Source organism: Vollenhovia emeryi, unplaced genomic scaffold, assembly GCF_000949405.1.
Source record: "Vollenhovia emeryi isolate VEMERY1.0 unplaced genomic scaffold, V.emery_V1.0 DF939163.1, whole genome shotgun sequence".
Lineage (NCBI taxonomy): Eukaryota > Metazoa > Arthropoda > Insecta > Hymenoptera > Formicidae > Vollenhovia > Vollenhovia emeryi.
Genome location: NW_011967203.1, coordinates 278,367 through 302,312, shown reverse-complemented (window position 1 = coordinate 302,312; position 23,946 = coordinate 278,367). Strand labels below are relative to the sequence as shown.

Here is a 23,946-nt window from a genome sequence, read left to right as displayed (position 1 = left end):
TTAATCAAATTAAATATATTTTCCCTATTTATATTATTGACTTGCTTGTTTAAATTAACTTTCGTCGGCGCGATAAGTACTTGCGATGTGATTAAAAGTGGAGCTGTCGATCGCGTAATAACTAATCGACAAAGATAAGATCATAACTGATAATGCATGATCATCAAAGTACAAATGTACACATAATATTTATGTAAAAATATAAACTAAACGTTATTTTGAGTATAATAAGATTATACAAATGTATTCGCATAGAAATATAAGCATATTTTCAGCTGGCGTTCGTCGGTTATCTGTCAAAGCAATGAGAAATTATGAGATTCTTTCGGGACAAAACTTGATAAAGGTGTGGTAAAACCCGATCTCTTTTCGGTAGATCTATCAACGTGATTCTTTTTCTCAAACGACGCTCTTGATATTTATTGGTGTCGTGTGCACATCATGTTTAAATATAATGAACGAGCAGTGATAATAATCACAAATACTTCGTCTCGTAAAAGGTAAGACGTGCATATTTCATCGAAAGAAATGATTTTGTAAATAAAATAATAAGAATTATCTGTTAATTAATTAATCATAATATTTACTATCTATAACTTTACATTATGCTGTGAAAATTACATCCCTTCTGATGAAATTAAGAATATTAATTCATAACTACGATTTAAGTAGATTAGTAATTAATTCACGTATTAAAATGTATTATTATGTGCAGAATCATCATGTTGAAGATAATAGTGTTGTGTACGCTCGTGTGCTTAGTAGCCGCTCAAAAAGCTACTTTTAACAACTACAAGGTTTTTAGAATTATTCCTACTACGGAGGACCAAGTCAATAAATTACAACAGCTGGAAGCAATTCCCGATGGAGTGAGTAGATTCATTTACAAATACAAATGAGAAATAAAACTACCAGTAGAGATTTTTACTTAATCTTAAATTAATGCCAAAAATCTAACTTATGTAATTATTTAATTAAGACTTTAACAAAATTATTGTGATATGTAAATATAAATTAGATTTTGTAAATAAAATCTAATATATTATGTTTATATAGAAAAAACTGGGACTAGTGGTTACATACATAAATTAATTTCAGAAAAGAAAAATATATATATGTACTTAGTTATTGAATTTTACAAAATTACTAACACAAATTTGAAAAATGTGCAAAATATTTTTAACATATAAATAAGATAGAAATTATTAAATAAAAATGTAAACAGGCATAAAAACTAAATATTATTTTTTCAGTTCTCGTTCTGGCAAGAACCTAGTTTTGTAGGAAGAAATGTGGATATCATGGTGGCTCCGCACAAGTTGCCCGAATTTTATGAAATAATGGCTCAGATCGGAGTACCCTATCAAGTTTTTATCGAGGATGTGCAAAAGTTGATTGACCAAACGATGCCTGAAAATCAATCAACTTCATTCGATTTTAACAGCTACCATACTCTTAAGGAAATCTATAAAAATCTAGATGATATGGCCGAGCAATATCCCGACAAAGTGCAGGTCGTCGTAGGTGGCAAGACGTATGAGGGACGTCAGATCAAAGGCGTCAAGGTTTCATTTAAGGCCAACAACCCTGGAATCTTCATCGAGGGTGGCATTCACGCCAGAGAATGGATCTCTCCAGCGACTGTTATGTATATTTTGCATCAATTACTGACCAGTACCAACCCGGAAGTCAGAGCTCTGGCTGAGAGACACGATTGGTACATTTTCCCCGTATTTAATCCCGATGGATACGCGTACACGCACACCAAGGTAACTTTTTCTCTGTATTATTCAATAGCGTCATCTAAGTTATGACTTAAAATAATATACACAAGCTGAATTTTTTCAATTACTTTCAGAATCGATTATGGAGAAAGACTCGTAAGCCATACGGCATCTGCGTTGGAGCTGACGCAAATAGAAACTGGGACTACCAGTGGGTGTGTAAGTAAAAGTATCCCATGCAGGGAATTATAACAATCAACAAATTATCATAATATTAACCGTGATAGTAACTAAAAGTTTGTATAAAGCTTAAGATTTAATACTTACTAACATTATTACAATTCGTCATTTTTTAGCTAGAGGCCTTACCGGCCATCCATGTTCTGAGATTTATGCGGGAAATAAGCCGTTTTCCGAGATAGAGACCAAGAGCATGTCCGAGTACATCAAATCTATTTCCGACAAATTCTACACATACATCTCATTCCATAGTTTTTCGCAACTTTTGATGTACCCTTACGGTTACACGAGAGAGCACCTTGATAATTACAAGGATTTGGTAAGAAATCGTATTAATAAAAAGATATAATTTTAAAAAGATATTGACAATGAGTATAACATTTCTAAAAATATATAGCTTACGTATTATCTTTGATCTCTCAATGAGATATGCATGTCAATATTTAATAAATTATGTACAAATGTAATACATCAATTTTATCATTACTATATTACAGAAAGAGAAATTGTACTTTATTATGGAAATTTTACAATGCTTAATTTTGTGTGTACAAATATATTTAAGTAAACATATGTGCACAATATATACGAGAATATATATGTATAATTGTAATGTGTAATTGTTATATGTATATAATTTATACATATAATAATTATACAAATGTTTTCCATATTAAACGTGTTCTTAATTTAATTATTTCAGTAGATTGATTTATCTTATTATTTATATATTATGTTACGAATAATACTGTTAAACAATAATAAAAATGTTTACATAAAATCTGATTTTAGCACGCTATTGGCTTGAAATCAGCTGCAGCACTCAAAGAGAGATATGGAACTGCATTTCGAGTTGGAAACATTGCTGAGACGATTTGTAAGTTTGATTCGGATACTTTTATTTATTTTACTTATTGTGCTTGTACAGTTTCATTATTTCTTTATAGTTCTATTTCTTCATAGCTTAAACTAATTTATTTATTATTTTACCTGTTACAGTATTAAAATAATATCAAATTTTAACACATATTGTTTTAATAAACATTGTAAATTAATTTCTAGATGTGTGCACCGGAGTTAGCATAGACTATATTAAAGGCGTTTATCATACACCTATCGCATACACCTACGAGTTACGCGATCGCGGTCGTTACGGTTTTTTACTGCCTCCTAGTCAAATTATTCCATCTGGAGAAGAGACAATGGATTCTCTCATAGCCATGTTTAAAGAAGCAAAGGCACGCGGATATCCCAAAGAAAATTTGTATTGATATAATTATTTGTATTCATTTTGATATAGTGTAAGCTAGATGTAGATATATTTTTATATGAAACTTTGTCGACAAAAAATAATGATAAATTAATATTTAATTGTACCTGGCGTTTATAATTTCTTATATTTTGTGATAGTTAATATATTTTTCTACATTATAACGCTATAACATTTGAAACAATTTACATTTTTATTGCATAATAATTTTCGTCAAATACTTTTTCCAAATCTTACTGCTGTTATAATAGTAACAAAATAAATTGCAATCTATTATTATAATATTTATCAGGCATATAAACATTCTTATTTTTCAGTTTTCTCTTTATATATTTAAATATTACGTGATTCTTAAATATTATATAATATATACAAATAGTTAAAAGCTAATTTTGTGTTGATTCTGAACTTTTCAGCAAGATTTACAATTTTAGAAGATTAAGTCAATAGAAAAAATATTTTAATACTAGTAATAACGCACGTTTATAATATCTATCATTTTCAAGTAACGTGCGATTATATATGTATACAACTTTTGTATTATTAGGAAAAAATTTAATGAATTAGTTATCGTGCTTTACCAGTTTCTTTGCCATTGACTTTAAATCTTTTTTTGAAATTTTCGCTGTACTCGTATATGGTAATCTATCTAAAAATATCACTCCTGCACGTAGCTTAAAATGATCCAGCATGTTCTTTGCCACAAGATCTACCAATTCCTGTTCCGTCACCTGTACAAAAAAAATACACTAATGTATCGGGCAGATTTTATTCTGTAAACTTTTGTCTACAAAATCTCTCTTTTTCTCTCTCTTTCTCCTTCTCTCTTCGATCTTATTATACTTGATTTTAAAAAAATTTACTTTGGCGCCAGACTTTATGGTGACGAAAGCAACAGGATGTTCGTCATCTGTTGCATGAGGTACTCCTACTACTGCAGCTTCCAGTACTGCTGGATGCGATGTTAAGACATTCTCGATTTGTCCAGGAGAGATTTGATAATTTCTGTACTTTATAAGATCATTTATTCTGTATATAATGAACAATTCTCCGTCGTCATCAACATAACCGATATCACCTGAGTGCATCCATCCTATAAGTTGTTCAGAGAATTTACTTTTATATTAGATATTTGCGATAGAATTAGGTACATTTTATTCGATTTAATAAAATATAATTGATTTGGTTTGCTCGCTATAATTATATTAATCCTTATTAATTTACTGTAATGTAATTTTGTATTATTATGATTATTACGACGGATAAAATCTCTTTACCTTCCTTATCAATCGTATTTTTTGTCGCCTCGGGATTTTTGTAATAACCTGTCATAATGCTCGGTGCTTTTATACATACTTCTCCTGACTGATTTGGACCAAGTATCTTCCCGCTTTCTGGGTGCACTATCTTTATTTGCACATTCTTGCTTACTGTTCCGCAAGATCCGTATTTACTACTTGCTAGTTGCAACGTTGCAATATTACCAAGTTCCGTCATTCCTAAAAATATGAAATATATACAGACAAAATTTTACAAGATCTAAACATAATATTAATATTTTATCGCATTATAATGATATTCACCGTAACATTGCGATATCTGGACGTGTGGCAAAATACGTCTGAGACTATCCTGCACATGTGGTATAATTATTGAACCAGCACTCAAAATGATTTTCAAAGATAAAAATGAATATTCCTTTACGTAATCCGATTTGAGCAACAGACCGATCATGGTCGTGCTAAGGAAAACAGCTTGTATCTAGACAGTAAAGTGAGTATTTCAAATTTCACCAGTTCTGTTAAACATTTTTTATAACAATGTATATATATTACACAAGTATTTGATTACTATTGTTGTTTGTGTAACAGTAATGTAAAACTATTACAATTGATTATAGACTGTTACAAACGTACTAATTAAGAAAAAGAACTGATTAACAGTATCAGTAACCAATGATATTGAATCAGTGAATTGTAGCGTTCTCAAACTGATTACAAGAGTTAGTTACTGGTAATGTTCCTCAGTCGATGTCCAGTTTTAATAATCAGTTTCTACATCACTCTGAAAAACTAGTTACACAATAATTGTTATCATCGGTAACTAAATACAGATAATACTTCGTTAATACTGTAGATAATACTATAGATAACACTTAGTTAATACTTAGACAATACTGATCAGCACTTAGTTACTGATGATAACAATCATTGTCTAACCAGCAGAGTTGTAAACCGAACAGAACCATTGAAGTGTATTCGCTCTGAGAGAACGGATCAAAATTTCAATTATAAAATCGGTCCGATGCAGAGCGAATCGTTTTTGATTATGATTTAAAATGCTCCGGTTTCAAATCGGAGCATGAAAAACCGGTTTTGGAGCGGTTTCTTTATTTAAAAAGGATTTAATTTACAATATTTTAAAAGATTTACCACATTTGAGTCTTTGCCACATAGCTGGAGAGGTGGTAAATGTGCAAATATCAACAGTTCGGTTTGATTTACCTTCCAAGTTCTAAATAATTTACAAAATTCATCCGGTTTTCGGAGCGGTTTTTAAACTCGAACCGGTTCAAAACCGCTCCAAAAAACGTATTTATGCTCCGGTTTACAATCTTATTTGCTCCGTTCTCTTGTAGCATATAACTTCAATGATTCGATTCGGTTCGGTTCGGTTTACATCCCAAGTTCCAAATAATTTACTCCGTAAATTCGTCCGGTTTTCGGAGCGGTTTTTAAATTCGAATCGGTTCAAAACCGCTCCAAAGAACGTATTTTTGCTCCGGATTACAACCCTGCTAACCAGTTTTTTAGAGTGATATAGAAACTGATCATTAAAACTTGACATTAACTGAGTAACATTACCAATAGCTGGCTCTCATAATCAGTCACTGATAGAACGCCACAAGTTACTGATTCAACATTATCAGTTACTGATGCTGCTAATCAGTTCTTTTTCTTAAGGTTCCTCTTAAGACAAACTCTAAAATTACAATTAATTCTACCATTTTAATTATTTGAGTTTTCCATAGAAAAATAATATTACTTTGTATTTTTCTATCAATCGGCAAGTCATCTCCTCATCGAACTCCGGAAAGATGATCGCCTTGGTGCCTTGACAGATCCCGTTGAAGTTCATTATTACCCCACTCAACCAACAAAGAAAAGAGTACCAAAGTGTTGGCACATTAGCCATAGTCATAATGTTTTGCTGACTGGCAATTATCATAGCGTAGTTAGACAATTCAATGCCCTTTGGCATCCCTGTGGTGCCCGAGGAGTGCATGATGCACGCCGTCTTCTTCACATTGTCGAGCTCGAGGTAACGAAATTTTGCCACTTCCGCATCGTTGCAATTTTTCAGGATATCAGAGAAAGATATCGCGCCGATATGCTTGCCAAAAACCACCACCGTGGAATTGTAATTGTGCTCCTTTACCACACTCAAGACAACATTCACGGATTTCTCGCTGCAGAATATCATCTTCGGCGTTGTTATTTGCAAACAGTACAGCACAGTTTCTGATGGCAAATAGTTCATAAATAATAAAAGGTGCAAATTGGAAATACATATACATATAAAATTAATGTATGATCTAAACACATTGAATAATTTTTAAAATATTTGTAATGGCAAGCAAAACTTGTTAGGATCAAAGCAGTATAGTTTTTAGTCATAACACATTTCATAGCAATATCAGTATATTCTTGAACAGCTTCATCAAGATCATGTAAAGATCACTTTGAAATTTTTTAATGAAATTCTCTTTTTATTTCACGTTTTTGTGGCTTAACTGAAAAGCCTTCGAAAACGTCGTAAGTACATATATACATACACACAGACATTTTCTTAAAAATGCGTTTTCTAATCAATTGACCGAATTGAATATAATGTGGAAACATTTTTCATAATAACTTTTGTAAAAAAACTTACGTAAATCCATGTTCTCATCCCACGGATTGAAAATTGCGTTGATATAAGCCGCTGACAGACAAGGCACGATGGAATTAAGATGATTACCAGTACATAAACTGATAACGTCGCCAGATTTAATTCCTTGGTTTTGCAGCCACAATGCACATCTTACAACTTTATCTTGCAATTGTGCGTATGTGACCGTTTCTTCAGTGCAAGCGTCTACCTGCAAGTAATATTATTAGAAATAATGTTTTCAAACTTACAAAAAATTAGTTATATTACAGAGTCAGAGTTTTGCAATCAAAAGAATAACTTATTATTCTGCCGAACATCTATTTTTCATTAACAATGTAATAAAATTAAATAATATGTAAGTATTGCAGAACTGCAATTATTGGAATGAATTTTTAAGGGATTTTACTTAACCGTTTTAGCATCTTTTAGCTTAATTTCTTTTTAGAAAGGCCTATTAAATCATATAAGTCTGGGATAGTATACCCAACTGATACCCTTAAGGGTATCAGTTATTTAATGATTTCTTAATTATAATCTTTTATAAGAATAAAAATGATACAGTTTTATTTTAAATATTGAAGATAAATTAAGCAAGTTATTGCTCGTATTAGGATTCCGTAATTATTGTAAACTGTAATTTTATAAACTTACGTGTGCAATTTTGTCCCCATGGTTGTTAATGGTAATCCACATTATTTCCCCTAAACTTTTGTAATGAGTCAAATGCTTTATTTGGCCCTTGTAAACGCCATTTTCTATGATAAAATTCTGGAAACAACAAATGTACATGACAATTACAATTGCTTATCGCAATGATTTTGCACTATGTGTCTTTAACCCATATGTTTTACATCATACATTTATGATTTTTCAGATGCAGCATAAAAAGATTAATCACGTAGAAAGATCGACTGCTCTAGCACTTACCTTTGATTCACTGTCAACCATTTTGTTAGAAATAATATCCAGTCTCAGAATGTAAATGTAAAACTTTAAATGCGGTCTAACAATGTCGTCCTACAAAACTGCGATAAATGAAGCATTTCATTAGACAAATATAACAGTCCAAGGTGTCAGATTTAAAATAACAAAAATAAAAAGGCTAATAAACCCAAGCTAGATAACACAAGCGCGCGACATTTGCTCTCTCTAAACATTCGCATAGTTTGACAGCTGCAAATAACACGACTGAAGCATGAGAAGGATTTCATAAATGTTTTAAATGAGAAACACATGGAAAAGCTGCATCACCATTTATCACAAAAGATATCTTAAAGTAATTCAGTATTTAAAAAAATATTTGCCGAATACGTTAATACGACACAAATTTCCCGCTTTTCTTTTATGCAAACAACAAAAAGCTCCGTACTCTATAAGATGCGCCAAAGAACTAAAATGACGTTCTAGAGCAGTAACTATTTGTACGCAGGACAAGGTCTAAACCAGTTACGAGATTTCAGTGTCATTTGTTATTTAGATAGCATAGGATTTGTGGCAACGCTATTATTGCCTATACTTACCTTATCTTCTTATGTATAAGAAAAACAATAAATATTTAACAAATACTAAGTGAACAAAAGTAAGTACTTAAAAAGTAATTATTTAAAAGCCATTATTGCACACGGCTGCCAAATTTAGTCAATCATTGTAAACGTACCTTTATCACTGTGCAATGTACCGTGCCTGAACGCGCGAACTTTAGACTACCTGATTTGTCTATTATAAATGCTTCCCATTTGAAAAGTATTATAGCCTCGACATTTTCGTATTAGGATTTTCGTCTTACTTTTTGCTCAAAAATACGTTATTAAAATTTCGGTCACGAATTGCGGTACACCCTGTATATGTATATTTACGTTGAAATTCCTGAATAACTTTTTAAATATCCAAGATAGAAAAAAATGTTAAACACTAAAGTTGTATCGTTTTTAGTGGCGCATTTCATAGTAATATCAGTATGACCTTGAATAGCTTTATCAAAGTTATCTAAAGATCACCTTGAAATTTTTATATGGAACCCTTATTTTTCATTACATATTCTTGTAGCTTATTTCAATAGCTTTCCAAAACGCTATAATAAAGTATGTTTTCGTTAAGTACTTTTTGAGTTATGAGGTTTGAAAGTTACGGTACCGCCAGCATTATCCGTGAATAACTTTTAAAATTTCCAAGATAGGATTTGAACATCACCTCTGATGTTCCACTTACAATTAGTTGTGTCACATATACAACACAAACACACACACGCGCGCGCGCGCGCACGCACGCACGCACTCACGCATGCACGCACGGACATTATTAAAACGGGGGGGGAAAAAAGGTGCAAATTGGAAATTTGCACATTGCTTCCTCATCATGTAGCCTTTTTTTAATTTTAAAGGAGCAAATTGGAAATTTGCAAAATGCAACATCAGCATTTTGGCAAGTTGTCTATTCATTTTTTTTTTAAAGGTGCAAATTGGAAATTTGCACATTGCTTCCTCAACATCTGGATTATTTTTTTTATCTTAAAGGTACAAATTTTAAATTTGCAAAACGTAGCATCAGTATTTTGGCAAGTTGTCTATTCAAATTTGGCTTCCTCATAGAGGAAGCTTTGTGAGTTAATGTGCAAATTAAAAATTTGGACATTGCCCATTCTAACTTGTAAAAATGCAAATTGGAAACTTGGACATTACTTCGTCATCATGAAGGCAAGTGATTATTAAAAATTTGGGCAACCTCATAGAAGAGGCTTTATGAGTTAAGGTGCATTTTGAAAATTGCTTACTCCAGAATTTTTATTTTCACACAAAGCTTTCTCCATGAGAAAGCCATATCCAAGTTTCTAATTTTCCTCCTCTTCGCATATATGTTTCTGGCTTTCCAATGTTTTCTACATTATAACGCTATAACATTTGATACAATTTACATTTTTATTGCATAATAATTTTCGTAAAATACTTTTTCCAAATCTTACTGCTATTATAATAGTAACAAAATAAATTGCAATCTATTATTATAACATTAATCAGGCATAAACATTCTTATTTTTCAGTTTTCTCTTTATATATTTAAATACTACGTGATTCTTAAATATTATATAATATATACAACTAGTTAAAAGCTAATTTTGTGTTGATTCTGAACTTTTCAGCAAGATTTACAATTTTAGAAGATTAAGTCACTAGAAAAAATATTTTAATACTAGTAATAACGCACGTTTATAATATCTATCATTTTCAAGTAACGTGCGATTATATATGTATACAACTTTTGTATTATTAGGAAAAAATTTAATGAATTAGTTATCGTGCTTTACCAGTTTCTTTGCCATTGACTGTAAATCTTTTTTTGAAATTTTCGCTGTACTCGTATATGGTAATCTATCTAAAAATATCACTCCTGCACGTAGCTTAAAATGATCCAGCATGTTCTTTGCCACAAGATCTACCAATTCCTGTTCCGTCACCTGTACAAAGAAAATAAACTAATGTATCGGGCAGATTTTATTCTGTAAACTTTTGTCTACAAAATCTCTCTTTTTCTCTCTCTTTCTCCTTCTCTCTTCGATCTTATTATACTTGATTTTAAAAAAAATTTACTTTGGCGCCAGACTTTATGGTGACGAAAGCAACAGGATGTTCGTCATCTGTTGCATGAGGTACTCCTACTACTGCAGCTTCCAGTACTGCTGGATGCGATGTTAAGACATTCTCGATTTGTCCAGGAGAGATTTGATATCCTCTGTACTTTATAAGATCCTTTATTCGGTCCATAATGAACAATTCTCCGTCGTCATCAACATAACCGATATCACCCGAGTGCATCCATCCTATAAATTGTTCAGAGAATTTACTTTTATATTAGATTTTTGCGATAGATTTAGGTACATTTTATTCGATTTAATAAAATATAATTAATTTGGTTTGCTCGCTATAATTATATTAATCCTTATTAATTTACTGTAATGTAATTGTGTATTATTATGATTATTACGACAGATAAAATCTCTTTACCTTCCTTATCAATCGTAGTTTTTGTCGCCTCGGGATTTTTGTAATAACCTGTCATAATGCTCGGTACTTTTATACATACTTCTCCTGACTGATTTGGACCAAGTATCTTCCCGCTTTCTGGGTGCACTATCTTTATTTGCACATTCTTGCTTACTGTTCCGCAAGATCCGCATTTACTACTTGCTAGTTGCAACGTTGCAATATTACCAAGTTCCGTCATTCCTAAAAATATGAAATATATACAGACAAAATTTTACAAGATCTAAACATAATATTAATATTTCATCGCATTATAATGATATTCACCGTAACATTGCGATATCTGGACGTGTGGCAAAATACGTCCGAGACTATCCTGCACTTGTGGTTTAATTATTGAACCAGAACTCAAAATGATTTTCAAAGATAAAAATGAATATTCCTTTACGTAATCCGATTTGAGCAACCGACTGATCATGCTCGTACTAAGGAAAACAGCTTGTATCTAGACAGTAAAGTGTGTATTTCAAATTTCACCAGTTCTGTTAAACATTTTTTATAACAATGTATATATATTACACAAGTATTTGATTACTATTGTTGTTTGTGTAACAATAATGTAAAACTATTACAATTGATTATTGACTGTTACAAACGTACTAATTAAGAAACAGAACTGATTAACAGTATCAGTAACCAATGATATTGAATCAGTGAATTGTAGCGTTCTCAGTGACTGATTACAAGAGTTAGTTACTGGTAATGTTCCTCAGTCGATGTCCAGTTTTAATAATCAGTTTCTACATCACTCTGAAAAACTAGTTACACAATAATTGTTATCATCGGTAACTAAATACAGATAATACTTAGTTAATACTGTAGATAATACTATAGATAATACTTAGTTAATACTTAGACAATACTGATCAGCACTTAGTTACTGATGATAACAATCATTGTCTAACCAGCAGAGTTGTAAATTCGGCTCAGTTCGGTTTACATCCCAAGTTCCAAATAATTTACTCCGTAAATTCATCCGGTTCGGAGCGGTTTTTAAATTCGAATCGGTTCAAAACCGCTCCAAAGAACGTATTTTTGCTCCGGTTTACAACCCTGCTAACCAGTTTTTTAGAGTGATATAGAAACTGATCATTAAAACTTGACATTAACTGAGTAACATTACCAATAGCTGGCTCTCATAATCAGTCACTGATAGAACGCCACAAGTAACTGATTCAACATTATCAGTTACTGATGCTGCTAATCAGTTCTTTTTCTTAAGGTTCCTTTTAAGACAAACTCTAAAATTACAATAAAATTCTACCACTTTAATTATTTGAGTTTTCCATAGAAAAATAATATTACTTTGTATTTTTCTATCAATCGGCAAGTCATCTCCTCATCGAACTCCGGATAGATGATCGCCTTGGTGCTTTGCCAGATCCCGTTGAAGTTCATGATTATCCCAGTCATCCAACAAAGACAAGAGTACCAAAGTGTTGGCACATTAGCCATAGTCATAATGTTTTGCTGACTGGCAATTATCATAGCGTAGTTAGACAATTCAACGCCCTTTGGCATCCCTGTGGTGCCCGAGGAGTGCATGATGCACGCCGTCTTCTTAACATTGTCGAGCTCGAGGTAACGAAATTTTGCCACTTCCGCATCGTTGCAATTTTTCAGGATATCGGAGAAAGATATCGCACCGACATGCTTGCCAAAAACCACCACCGTGGAATTGTAATTGTGCTCCTTTACCACACTCAAGACAACATTCACGGATTTCTCGCTGCAGAATATCATCTTCGGCGTTGTTATTTGCAAAAAGTACAGCACAGTTTCTGATGGCAAATAGTTCATAAATAATAAAAGGTGCAAACTGGAAATACATATACATATAAAATGAATGTATGATCAAACACATTGAATAATTCTTAAAATATTTGTAATGGCAAGCAAAACTTGTTAATATCAAAGCAGTATAGTTTTTAGTGATAACACATTTCATAGCAATATAAGTATATTCTTGAACAGCTTCATCAAGAACACGTAAAGACCACTTTGAAATTTTTTAATGAAACTCTCTTTTTATTTCACGTTTTTGTGGCTTAACTAAAAAGCCTTCGAAAACGTCGTAAGTACATGCATACATACACACAGACATTTTCTTAAAAATGCGTTTTCTAATCAATTGACCGAGTTGAATATAATGTGGAAACATTTTTCATAATAACCTTTGTAAAAAAACTTACGTAAATCCATGTTCTCATTCCACGGATTGAAAATTGCGTTGATATAAGCCGCTGACAGACAAGGCACGATGGAATTAAGATGATTACCAGTACATAAACTGATGACGTCGCCGGATTTAATTCCTTGTTTTTGCAGCCACAATGCACATCTTACAACTTTATCTTGCAATTGTGCGTATGTGACCGTTTCTTCAGTGCAAGCGTCTACCTGCAAGTAATATTAATAGAAATAATGTTTTCAAACTTACAAAAAATTAGTTATATTACAGAGTCAGAGTTTTGCAATCAAAAGAATAACTTATCATTCTGCAGAACATCTATTTTTCATTAACAATGTAATAAAATTAAATAATATGTAAGTATTGCAGAACTGCAATTATTGGAATGAGTTTTTAAGGGATTTTACTTAACCGTTTTAGCATCTTTTAGCTTAATTTCTTTTTAGAAACGCCTATTAAATCATATATGTCTGGGATAGTATACCCAACCTTAAGGTGCTTATTTAATGATTTCTTAATTCTAATCTTTTATAAGAATAAAAATGATACAGTCTTATTTTAAATATTGAAGATAAATTAAGCAAGTTATTGCTCGTATTAGGATTCCGTAATTATTGTAAACTGTAATTTTATAAACTTACGTGTGCAATTTTGTCCCAATGGTTGTTAATGGTAATCCACATTATTTCCCCTAAACTCTTGTAATGAGTCAAATGCTTTACTTGGCCCTTGTAAACGCCATTTTCTATGATAAAATTCTGGAAACAACAAATGTACATGACAATTACAATTGCTTATCGCAATGCTTTTGCACTATGTGTCTTTAACTCATATGTTTCACATCATACATTTATGATTTTTCAGATGCAGCATAAAAAGATTAATCACGTAAAAAGATCGACTGCTCTCACTTACCTTTGATTCACTGTCAACCATTTTGTTAGAAATGATATCCAGTCTCAGATTGTAAATGTAAAACTTTAAATGCGGTCCAACAATGTCGCCCTACAAAACTGCGATAAATGAAGCATTTCATTAGACAAATGTAACAGTCCAAGGTGTCGCATTTAAAATAACAAAAATAAAAAGGCTAATAAACCCTAGACAACACAACCTAGAGTACACACTTGCTACTACTTGCTACTAAATAAACCTAGACAACACAATCGCGCGACATTTGCTCTCTCTAAACATTCGCATAGTTTGACAGCCGCAAATAACACGACTGAAGCATGAGAAGGATTTCATAAATGTTTTAAATTAACAAATTAAAATTGTCTCTAAAAAATGTGCATGTATGTGTATTAGATATATAAAGAGATAATTTTTTTGAAAAAGTCAATTTATATTATTAATATAATTAAAGTGGGATTCACCCAACACGATTTTAACTGTTTATTAATTTTTGTGTGTTTCAGTACTCAAAGAAATGTTAATTAAGAAATGTATCTAATAGTTATGCTAAATAGTAATAAATTTGTTTAAATGTATAAATTTTATTTATCGATAACAATTAAATTTCAGTATTATTCATAAAAAGTAAATTTTTATCAAAATAAAATTTTCATGCGTTATTAAAGCAATGATGGTTTTGCTACATAGTGTTTCCTCTTTATGCAGTCGCATAAATGCTGATTTATTGCATCACATTCTCAATGACACTTATAATAGCTGCTGACCTTGAGAGCAAATCATTTGAAACCTAGAATTGAATTATGATGAGTTAAAATAGAGAAAAATTTTGATATACATATATCTCTTTAAAAAAACAATAAAAAATATTTTTATATCGTTATTTATTTTATCTGGCAGGTGTATATAATAATTGCTGACCTTGAGAGTGACTGCAAATTATTTGTAAATCTAGAATTGAATTATGATGAGATAAAATAGAGAAAAATTATGATATATATCTCTTTTAAAAACAATAAAAAAACTTGATATCGTCATTTATCTTATCTGACAGATGTATCTACGTAAGTGTAGACAATAACGTCAAGGTAGTTCGATCGACCGTTCTATCATGAGACACTACGTGTCTCGCACCAAGTATAAGCGTAGCTAGAACCGTGCGCGTGAGACCGACCGTGTAGTTTACGCGAGTACGCGAATTGACAGGCCCTCAGATTTTCTTATACTTGACAGTACTATTAAAGCGACAGTACTATTAAAGAGTATAGTCCTACAATGCATTATAAAAGTAATTTGAAAGGAAAAGTCGAATATCTCCCTAATTAATTGTGCAAATTTTTCGTTGAGATTATCTAAAGACAGTAGATAACGTACACATAAAAAAGTGACTCATCTCAATAAATACATACTAATATAATGATAATACATCTACATATTTCCACATTTTTTAGTTCAATTGTTCGTATTTATAATAATGGTTCAGATTGTAACATTTAGATGTCTATATTTTCAAAACCGCATCGTCAAAATTTTTTCAATCTTTGTATTAAGTCAAAGCATTAGTGTTAATTTTATAACATAAACGCATTTATTAAACACAATTACAAAAGCACATAAAATCTAAATTTAACAATATTATGAATAATCTGGACCTGCATAATCCTCTTTTGTATCGTCTCTAGTAAGCCGTACACATTCATTATTTAAATAGCACTTGCTACTAATTGTATGTATAATAAAATTAATGTGCATATCGACATTCTATTCTCGTTGCACGCTTTGCAATATCAACAATGGTTCATTTTCGTCGAACTATTTTTATTTTCTTTAAACTGAAAACCTTTTTTCTGGCAAACTGATTTTAATATGTGTTATTGATAGCCGCGTGATTAAAAATTACTTACTAACAATAACATTGAGAAACACATGGAAAAAGCTGCATCACCATCTATCACAAAAGATATCTTAAAGTAATTCAGTATTTAAAAAAATATTTGCCGAATACGCTAATACGACACAAATTTCCCGCTTTTCTTTTATTCAAACAACAAAAGGCTCCGTACCCTATAAGATGCGCCAAAGAACTAAAATGACGTTCTAGAGCAGTAACTATTTGTACGCGGGACAAGGTCTAAACCAGTTACGAGAATTCAGTGTCATTTGTTATTTAGATAGTATAGGATTTATGGCAACGCTATTATTGCCTATACTTACCTTATCTTCTTATGTATAAGAGAAGCAATAAATATTTAACAAATACTAAGTGAACAAAAGTAAGTACTTAAAAAGTAATTATTTAAAAGTCATTATTGCACACGGCTGGCAAATTTAGTCAATCATTGTAAACGATGATACTTAAATACAGATAGAAACACTACAAACTGTCCTTTTTAACTATAAAAAAACATTTTAAACTTATAGAAGATGCACAATACCTTACAAATGTCTAGATATCCAGTGCAAAAGGAAAGAATAAAGAAATTTGAACACAAGAATCCGTAACTTCGATTGTAAGGACGGAGAATATTACGTATCTGACAGATAGAAAAGTTCTCCTATACTACGCGAAGATCGTTCTTTCTGATCAACATTCAGCAGGCAAGTGAATAATGATACACTTATGACGTTGTTAAAAGTGCATTGCACACATTTACGCATTACGTATCGCACGATATCTTTAGAGTGACATCTATGACATCCTCCTCTCAAAAACGTAAAACTTTTACATATTGCGCAAAGCATAAACCTTGCAACGTCACTGTTTTTACTGAAGCAATCATAATATGCATTATTCAATGTTTCCTGATCTTATCTTAGAAAAACAGGAAAAATTGTCTGAAATTGATATGGAATGTATCTGGTTTTAATTCTATATTTGATGCATATTTATAATTTTGTGTTTTATAATTTAAGAAGTTAAATTTTAAAATAAGAAAAATATATTTGTGTATATACATATTATAGACCGTATATGTATAAAAATGAGGAAATTGTGCTTTTAGAATTTCACGAAATCTGATTACAGGTTATTTTTAATTTCAAAATTAATTAAGTTATAAAAATGTAAAAACGCAATTTTATCGCAAACAAAAGAGGACCGCCGATAAGAATTCGGCGGGGGCGGCGGAGGGCCTCTTTAGATTAACTTTTCTATTTCTATGATGGAGCCAACAGATGATGTCTATTAATTTAGAAGAAATTTCACTATCTCATATACGGAGCCTATCTCATAATAGGGGATTTTCCTCTTTTAATTTCAGAAGAGGGATTAATTTACAACTAGTAAGAATATTCTTAAAGTCGCCAGAAGTAATTAATAAATTAATAACATCAGTGATTTTTGTTGACCGTATCTGGCAATTAAAATTCTTATTGCGAAAAATATCCTGGCTGGGGTAATATTTTTCGCAATAAGAATTTTAATTGCCAGATACGGTCAACAAAAATCACTGATGTGATTAGTTTACGTCTATATTATACATATGTATGTAGGTATATATCTTTATATGTATACTGTTCTATATGTATATATCTATTATATATATTTTTATTGATAAAATAATGTATGATTATACATATTTATACATTTTAAAATCTTTGTGAAAGAATATAATCGTGTAATTAATTAAAGTGCTTTAGTTTCTTAGCCATTTCTTTCAAATCTTTTTGTGAAATTTTTCCTGAACCTGTATATGGAAAACTATCCAGAAATATGACTCCTCCACGTAGTTTACAGTGATCCATCATATTCTTTGCTATAAAATCTATCAATTCCTGTTCCGTCACCTGTAGAAAAGAAATTGAATAATCAGAAAAGATTATTTTTAAAATATATATAAATCACTTTGTATTTTGTATTAAAAAAGTAATACATAAACATAATGGCACTCTTTCAAAAAACATAAACACCCAATAACGTTTAATTTAATTTATGTGAGATAAGAAAATAGACATTACAATATTGTTTGTATGTACATGCGTAAAATATTACAAAATTTTGACCATAAAAATTTATTAGAAGGTTTATTATGAAACTTTTATTTTTACTAATATTATTTTTATATCAGACTGTTTTGTCACAAAAAATACCAGTCAAAAACACTAGCTAAGACATAGATATTTTTTCTAAAAATTCTTTTTCTTCGTGATTGCTTCATATGTTAATCGAATCCTTACTTGTTTAAATAGATTTAGGTATAAATCGCTGATTTTGAATTAACTAGCAAATTTTTTCACTTGCCGTTAAAAATTTTTTATTGCATTAACTTTGTTTTCATAAGCACGATTCTCTTTTTGTCAGTTCGCTATTATTCAGATATCCGATTTTATTTTGTAAACTCTTATTTTATTTTTATTATATTACAAAACAAAAAATTGTACCTTGGCGTCAGGCTTTTTGGTGACATAAGCAAGAGGGTGTTCATCATCTACGTCGTGAGGTATTCCTATTACTGCAGCTTCTAATACTGCTGGATGTGTTAATAAAACACCTTCAATTTCTCCGGGTGAAATCTGATATCCTCTATATTTCATGAGTGCTTTTATCCTGTCGACAATGAACAATTCTCCATCCTCATCAAAATAACCGATATCACCCGTGTGTAACCATCCTAAAAGAGTCCGAAATTTATTTTTCTTATTTTAGAAACATATTTAATGGAATACATTATTTGGTTAGCACGTGTCAATTAATTAACTCATATGTATTCAGTTTTAATTGTTGTTATTATTAATTACAACAGATATCTAGTCTCTTTACCTTCCTCATCAACAGTACTTTTGGTTGCCTCGGGATTTCTATAATAACCAGTCATCATGCCTAAAGCTTTTATCTGTATCTCACCCGATTGATTCGGACCAAGCACTTTTCCACTTTCTGGGTCCACTATTTTTATTTGTACATTTTCAACCACTGTTCCACAAGATCCGTTCTTGTGATGTGATTTTTGTATTGTTATAGCACCACCGATTTCCGTCATTCCTAGAAACATAAAGAATATAATTAAACTTTTATTACACAACACACATCAATATACATGTACATTAATGCTTTATCACATTATAACGATTTTTACCATAAGCTTGTAACAACTTGACGTGCGGTAAACTACGTTTCAATTCTTCCTGTACTTTTGCCTTAAGTGTTGAACCGCCGAACATGATGGTTTTCAAAGATGATAAAGAATACTTCTTTATACAACCCGCTTTAAGAAGCCGATTGATCATGCTAGTACTAAGGAAACTAATTCCTACCTAGATAATGAAAAAATTTAAACTTTTGAATTCCGTCATATTATGCCCAAATAACTAATTACACGTAAATATAAAACTAAGTATTAAATTTATAATATAAATAAATAAACTTGATCATGAACGACTATTATGCTATATTCTTTCTTAATTATACTATTGTAATTAATTACGCTGTGTAATTTGGACTTATCTTGATTGCAAGATATTATTGTGTGAACAAATATAAAATGATTAATTGTCCATTATATTATCATGTAATTTGCGGTTAATTCATCAAAATGTAATTAGTTGCCACAAATATATTTCATGTATGGACAAGTTTTGATAAAAAAGTGATTGCATTATTCTAATAATAACAAATTATTCCAATAATAAATTGAGCTATCAGTTATAAGCTCAAAGTGATAACATTACAGTCTGCTTAGTTCACTTTATATTCTTTTCAACTTTGTCATAGAATTCGCAAGAGAATAAAAATCATTGTGATTACTTTGTATTTCTCTATCAGTTGACAAGTTTTCTCCTCGTCAAATTCTGGATAGAGGATAACTCTGCTACCAGATGCGATCGCATTGAAGTTCATCATTATCCCACTCAGCCAATAAAGAGAAGAAAACCAAATTGATGACGTGTCTTGCATGTCCAAAGTGCTTTCCTGGCTGAGACGTATTATAGAGTAGTTAGCTAGTTGGACACCTTTCGGCATTCCCGTAGTGCCTGACGAGTGCATGATGCACGCTGTCTTCTTAATGTCGTCGAGCTCGACGTAACGGAATTTCGCTACTTCCGCATCGTTGCAATTGTTGAGAATATCGGAGAACGAAATTGCGTCGGCATGCTTGCCAAAAACCACCATTGTGGAACTGTAATTCGTCTCTTTTAGCGCCCTCGAGACGACATCCACAGATTTCTCACGACAGAAGATCACCTTCGGTGTAGTTAGTTGCAAAATGTGTATAGCCGTTTCTGATGACAAATACCTCCGAATTAATAAAGAAATAAACACTATACTAAAATTATTGTATATTTAAACAATACAAAATTATATTTAACTATCGCAAGATAGATATAATTCTGTTTGCGCGAATTGTTATCGAATGAAAATAAATTATATCTAATCCGCCAATTTAATTAAATACAAAATGTGGAAAATAGAAATATTGGGCAATCGAGGAGAACTCACTTAAGTCCATGTTCTCGCTCCACGGATTAGAGATTGCAGTGATATAAGCTGCAGAAATACAGGGCACAATGGAGTTGAGATGATTATGCGTGCATATACTGATAACGTCGTCCGATTTGACTCCTTGTTTCTGCAGCCACAATGCACATTTCACAACTTTATCTTGCAGCTCCGCGTATGTTATTGTTTCTTCGGTGCATGCATCCACCTATACAAGATTATTATAAAAAGTTCCGTGAACACAAGGAAGTTACAGTGCAACATTGTTGATTCATTAATTCGTGATAAAAGATTTCCTCTTGATCTGAACGAATCAGCAATATAAGCTTTCCTTGATATCGCGATATTAAAACAAAATTAAATTTAACAAAATTATTGGGTAAAATTGGAATAATTTTTTATCAGTTTTTAAGAAATTTAATCTAAATCTATTTTGTTTCCTTCAGGTTAATATTTTTTTTAGAAATATCTATTAAATTGTACCAAGAAATTTGCTGAAACAAAAACAATTTCATGTTATTACTTTTTTGTAATTACTTTATACATATAATAAAATTAAAAATTAAAAAATTATATTTTTTACAATGTTGAAATAGAAGTTTTATTATTTAGAGTACTGTTGTGTTGGGATTAATTCCGCAATAATTTAAAAATTGCAATAAAAATTTGCTTTTTCCACGTCTTGTTTATATTTCTATATCTATCAGGTGAGCAAAAAAGTTCTGAGGTTTTTTTGCAAAATTCAATCTTTATTCAAAAACAAAGAAAAAAATATTAATCATTGAAATATTCGATGACCTTTTGCCATCTTTCGGGTAGCTTGCGAATTCCTTGACGGTAGAAGCTCACCAGCTTCGAAACGATAAGTAAACGATAAAGTCATCAATGCATTTTCGTATCTCTTCAAGTCTCACGAAATGTGTATCAGCCAAGTGATGCTGCAGCGACCGGAATAGGTAGCACTCGGAAGACTCCATGTCTGGACTTATATTTACGCCGCGTACGGGAGTCATTCCCAGCCTAATGCAAAGATATGGTCTGAGTCGCTTTCGCAACATGTGATCGGGCATTGTCATGAAGCAGGATCTCACTTTACGACGTCCTTGGCTAGTAAATGGCCTCTTTTCTTCTAACGCATCACTCAAATTGGTCAATTGTTGTTGAAAGCAATCTGCCGTGATTGTTTCACCCGGCTGTAACAACTCGCAATGAAACACATCTTTCAATCCCACAAAATGCAGAACAAAACCTTCTTGGCGTGGATATTAGGCTTTGGCGTCGATGTCGAAGGTTGACCAGGGTCAACCCATGATTTTTTATGCTTGGAGTTATCATAAAAATCCACTTTTCATTGCCTGTAATGATTTTGTGCAGAAAATCTTTTTTTCCGAAACTTTGGAAGCAAAGTGAGTGAAGTGTCACGCCGTCAATTTTTCTTGTCTTCGGACAGTTTATGCGGAACCCATCTGCCCTCCTTCCGAATCTTTCCCATGGCATGTAAACGTACGGAAATGGCTTGTCGCGTAACGCCAAGTTGCTCTGCAAGCTCCTTTTCAGTTTACGCAGAGTTTATATCCAATTCGTCCGTTTCAATCTCTTGAGGGCGTCCAGCACGCGATTTATCTTCAAGACTGAAATCTCCTTGGCGAAATTTTTGATACCATCTTTTACACGTAGCATGACTTACAGCGTTCTCTCCATATGCAGCACAAATCATTTCAGTGGCTTCAGCAGCATTTTTCTTCAGATGAAACACGAAGTGGATGAAAAATCGAATACGCTCTTTCGTTATTGCCATCGTGAACTCTACTGATTTTTGAGATTATGTGCATCAAACACCAAACCGCATAGCATTTTAAAAGGCCAAATGTCAACGCTTTAAAACCGCAAAAGGGAGGGAAGATAAATAAAATTTTATCACATTGTTGTTTCGGTTGTATGAAATTTAAAGCTCAGAACTTTTTTGCTCACCTAATACAATATTAAACTTCACTGCTATCTATTTGCTAACATAAACATATTATATTGCCTAAAATATTGCTTTGATGGTTAATTGTTTCTTACAGAAAAGCATTAACAACATATATAGAAAAATTAACATCGTTATAAAGCATATCAAGACCATATTTTGTCAAGAATGTTTTCTACTTGGTATTCAATATTAAAATATTTTAATTAACGTGTGTCTTCTACTATACATACATACGCATTCTCCTTTAACACTGCTTGTTTATTTCATGTTTTTGGTAAAACAAAATGTTATGTAATTTATCAATATGTATCATATAAAGAAATTGAAGAGCAATTGCAATAAGTTTTATCTTCATTATTGTTAATATCACGTTTCTGAAATTCTAGAATATGATTTTATTAAACCTTTATTTAGTGAAACATTTTATAGGCTTTGAAAGTTTAATTCTTTTTTCCTATATAAACAATCCTATGCATATATCTTGATATTACATATTTAAATGTTGACTCACGTGTGCAATTAAATTCTCATTACGTTTAATGTTAACCCATAACATTTCTCCGACACTTTTGTACTTATTCACTTTATGCGTCTCTTTCCCCTTGTAAACGCCATTTTCCAAGGTAAAATCCTGTAAATAACATAAATGTCAGATATTTTAATTATTTATTGCAACGCCTTTGAACTAAGAGTTTTTAATACATTTATGACTATTTCTTCAGATGTGATATAACAAGATTTTAATTGATCACATTATGATTGTTTTTGCACCTACCTTTGAGTCATGTTCAGCCATTTTATTCGAAATAACTAAGTCTGCCAGCGGTAAATGTGAGATTCTCAGAATGCGATCTAATATAATTATCCTACAATTCTGCATTATAAATAAACGTTATGTAGTTGTTTTACATAAATAATCTAAAATTATGACTACTAACGAGCACAAGGTACATATATATATAAGTAAATATGTTGGAAACATATTAATTGAAATATTGATATACATACAGGGTGTTTGATTCGATATGGACGACCCCAAAGATTATAGTAGATTGGGTTAAACTGAGAAGAAAAGTTATATAAAATTTTACAAAATCGTAATTATTATCGGCCGAATTCAGAAAAACGTCTGAGCCAATAAGGCCGGACTCGTCAGCATGCAAAATGGTGTGTTTGTTGACATCTCTGAAAAATCGATAGCGAGAGGTGGAGTCACGCATCGATCGATGCG

General features: G+C 31.6%; 4 protein-coding genes across 7 annotated transcripts in view; 1 reads left to right on the top strand and 3 right to left on the bottom strand.

Moving 5' to 3' along the window:
* The first annotated feature begins 251 nt into the window (after nucleotides 1-251).
* LOC105564531 (zinc carboxypeptidase-like) lies at nucleotides 252-3,553 on the top strand. The gene is made up of 7 exons (XM_012016964.1): nucleotides 252-500; nucleotides 716-869; nucleotides 1,254-1,769; nucleotides 1,859-1,943; nucleotides 2,081-2,283; nucleotides 2,757-2,841; nucleotides 3,027-3,553. The coding sequence occupies exons 1-7, from the start codon at nucleotides 442-444 to the stop codon at nucleotides 3,233-3,235; spliced, it is 1,311 nt and encodes a 436-aa protein (XP_011872354.1). The 5' UTR covers nucleotides 252-441; the 3' UTR covers nucleotides 3,236-3,553.
* Nucleotides 3,553-8,324, bottom strand: LOC105564532 (4-coumarate--CoA ligase 1-like). The gene is made up of 8 exons (XM_012016965.1): nucleotides 8,095-8,324; nucleotides 7,819-7,935; nucleotides 7,168-7,375; nucleotides 6,280-6,755; nucleotides 4,818-4,995; nucleotides 4,512-4,733; nucleotides 4,098-4,327; nucleotides 3,553-3,965 (listed from the first exon to the last, which is right to left on the bottom strand). The coding sequence occupies exons 1-8, from the start codon at nucleotides 8,113-8,115 to the stop codon at nucleotides 3,798-3,800; spliced, it is 1,620 nt and encodes a 539-aa protein (XP_011872355.1). The 5' UTR covers nucleotides 8,116-8,324; the 3' UTR covers nucleotides 3,553-3,797.
* Nucleotides 8,325-10,017: 1,693 nt separating this feature from the next.
* On the bottom strand, nucleotides 10,018-16,959 carry LOC105564533 (4-coumarate--CoA ligase 1-like). 3 transcript variants are annotated; one of them, XM_012016967.1, is made up of 9 exons: nucleotides 16,743-16,959; nucleotides 14,311-14,408; nucleotides 14,037-14,153; nucleotides 13,397-13,604; nucleotides 12,510-12,985; nucleotides 11,472-11,649; nucleotides 11,166-11,387; nucleotides 10,752-10,981; nucleotides 10,018-10,618 (listed from the first exon to the last, which is right to left on the bottom strand). In XM_012016967.1, the coding sequence occupies exons 2-9, from the start codon at nucleotides 14,329-14,331 to the stop codon at nucleotides 10,451-10,453; spliced, it is 1,620 nt and encodes a 539-aa protein (XP_011872357.1). In that variant the 5' UTR covers nucleotides 14,332-14,408; nucleotides 16,743-16,959; the 3' UTR covers nucleotides 10,018-10,450. The 3 variants fall into 3 exon arrangements, with proteins under 3 accessions (XP_011872357.1, XP_011872356.1, XP_011872358.1); XM_012016966.1 differs by lacking the exon at nucleotides 16,743-16,959 and adding an exon at nucleotides 16,212-16,494; XM_012016968.1 differs by lacking the exon at nucleotides 16,743-16,959 and adding an exon at nucleotides 15,960-16,165.
* A 912-nt stretch (nucleotides 16,960-17,871) lies between these two features.
* Nucleotides 17,872-23,946, bottom strand: part of LOC105564528 (4-coumarate--CoA ligase 1-like) — a 10,011-nt gene continuing 3,936 nt past the window's right edge. For both annotated transcript variants that reach the window (XM_012016958.1, XM_012016957.1), the window contains 8 exons: nucleotides 23,491-23,589; nucleotides 23,227-23,346; nucleotides 20,744-20,951; nucleotides 20,051-20,526; nucleotides 19,383-19,560; nucleotides 19,067-19,288; nucleotides 18,688-18,917; nucleotides 17,872-18,093 (listed from right to left, as the gene is read on the bottom strand). In XM_012016958.1, coding sequence (XP_011872348.1) covers nucleotides 17,929-18,093; nucleotides 18,688-18,917; nucleotides 19,067-19,288; nucleotides 19,383-19,560; nucleotides 20,051-20,526; nucleotides 20,744-20,951; nucleotides 23,227-23,346; nucleotides 23,491-23,511 — 1,620 coding nt within the window. In that variant the 5' untranslated portion in view covers nucleotides 23,512-23,589 and the 3' untranslated portion in view covers nucleotides 17,872-17,928. The remainder of the gene's footprint in view (nucleotides 18,094-18,687; nucleotides 18,918-19,066; nucleotides 19,289-19,382; nucleotides 19,561-20,050; nucleotides 20,527-20,743; nucleotides 20,952-23,226; nucleotides 23,347-23,490; nucleotides 23,590-23,946) is intronic.

What these genes read in the sequence shown, in the direction of transcription:
- LOC105564531 (XM_012016964.1), top strand. Translation starts at nt 442, where the DNA reads ATGTTTAAATATAATGAACGAGCAGTGATAATAATCACAAATACTTCG. An exon ending in CTGGGACTACCAGTGGGTGT is followed by an intron (nt 1,944 to 2,080) that starts GTAAGTAAAAGT and finishes GTCATTTTTTAG; the next exon opens with CTAGAGGCCTTACCGGCCAT. An exon ending in TTGATAATTACAAGGATTTG is followed by an intron (nt 2,284 to 2,756) that starts GTAAGAAATCGT and finishes ATCTGATTTTAG; the next exon opens with CACGCTATTGGCTTGAAATC.
- LOC105564532 (XM_012016965.1), bottom strand. Translation starts at nt 8,115, where the DNA reads ATGGTTGACAGTGAATCAAAG. An exon ending in GGATGAGAACATGGATTTAC is followed by an intron (nt 6,756 to 7,167) that starts GTAAGTTTTTTT and finishes ATTTGCCATCAG; the next exon opens with AAACTGTGCTGTACTGTTTG. An exon ending in AAATACGATTGATAAGGAAG is followed by an intron (nt 4,328 to 4,511) that starts GTAAAGAGATTT and finishes AACAACTTATAG; the next exon opens with GATGGATGCACTCAGGTGAT.
- LOC105564533 (XM_012016967.1), bottom strand. Translation starts at nt 14,331, where the DNA reads ATGGTTGACAGTGAATCAAAG. An exon ending in GATTGATAGAAAAATACAAA is followed by an intron (nt 11,650 to 12,509) that starts GTAATATTATTT and finishes TTTACTGTCTAG; the next exon opens with ATACAAGCTGTTTTCCTTAG. An exon ending in AACTACGATTGATAAGGAAG is followed by an intron (nt 10,982 to 11,165) that starts GTAAAGAGATTT and finishes AACAATTTATAG; the next exon opens with GATGGATGCACTCGGGTGAT.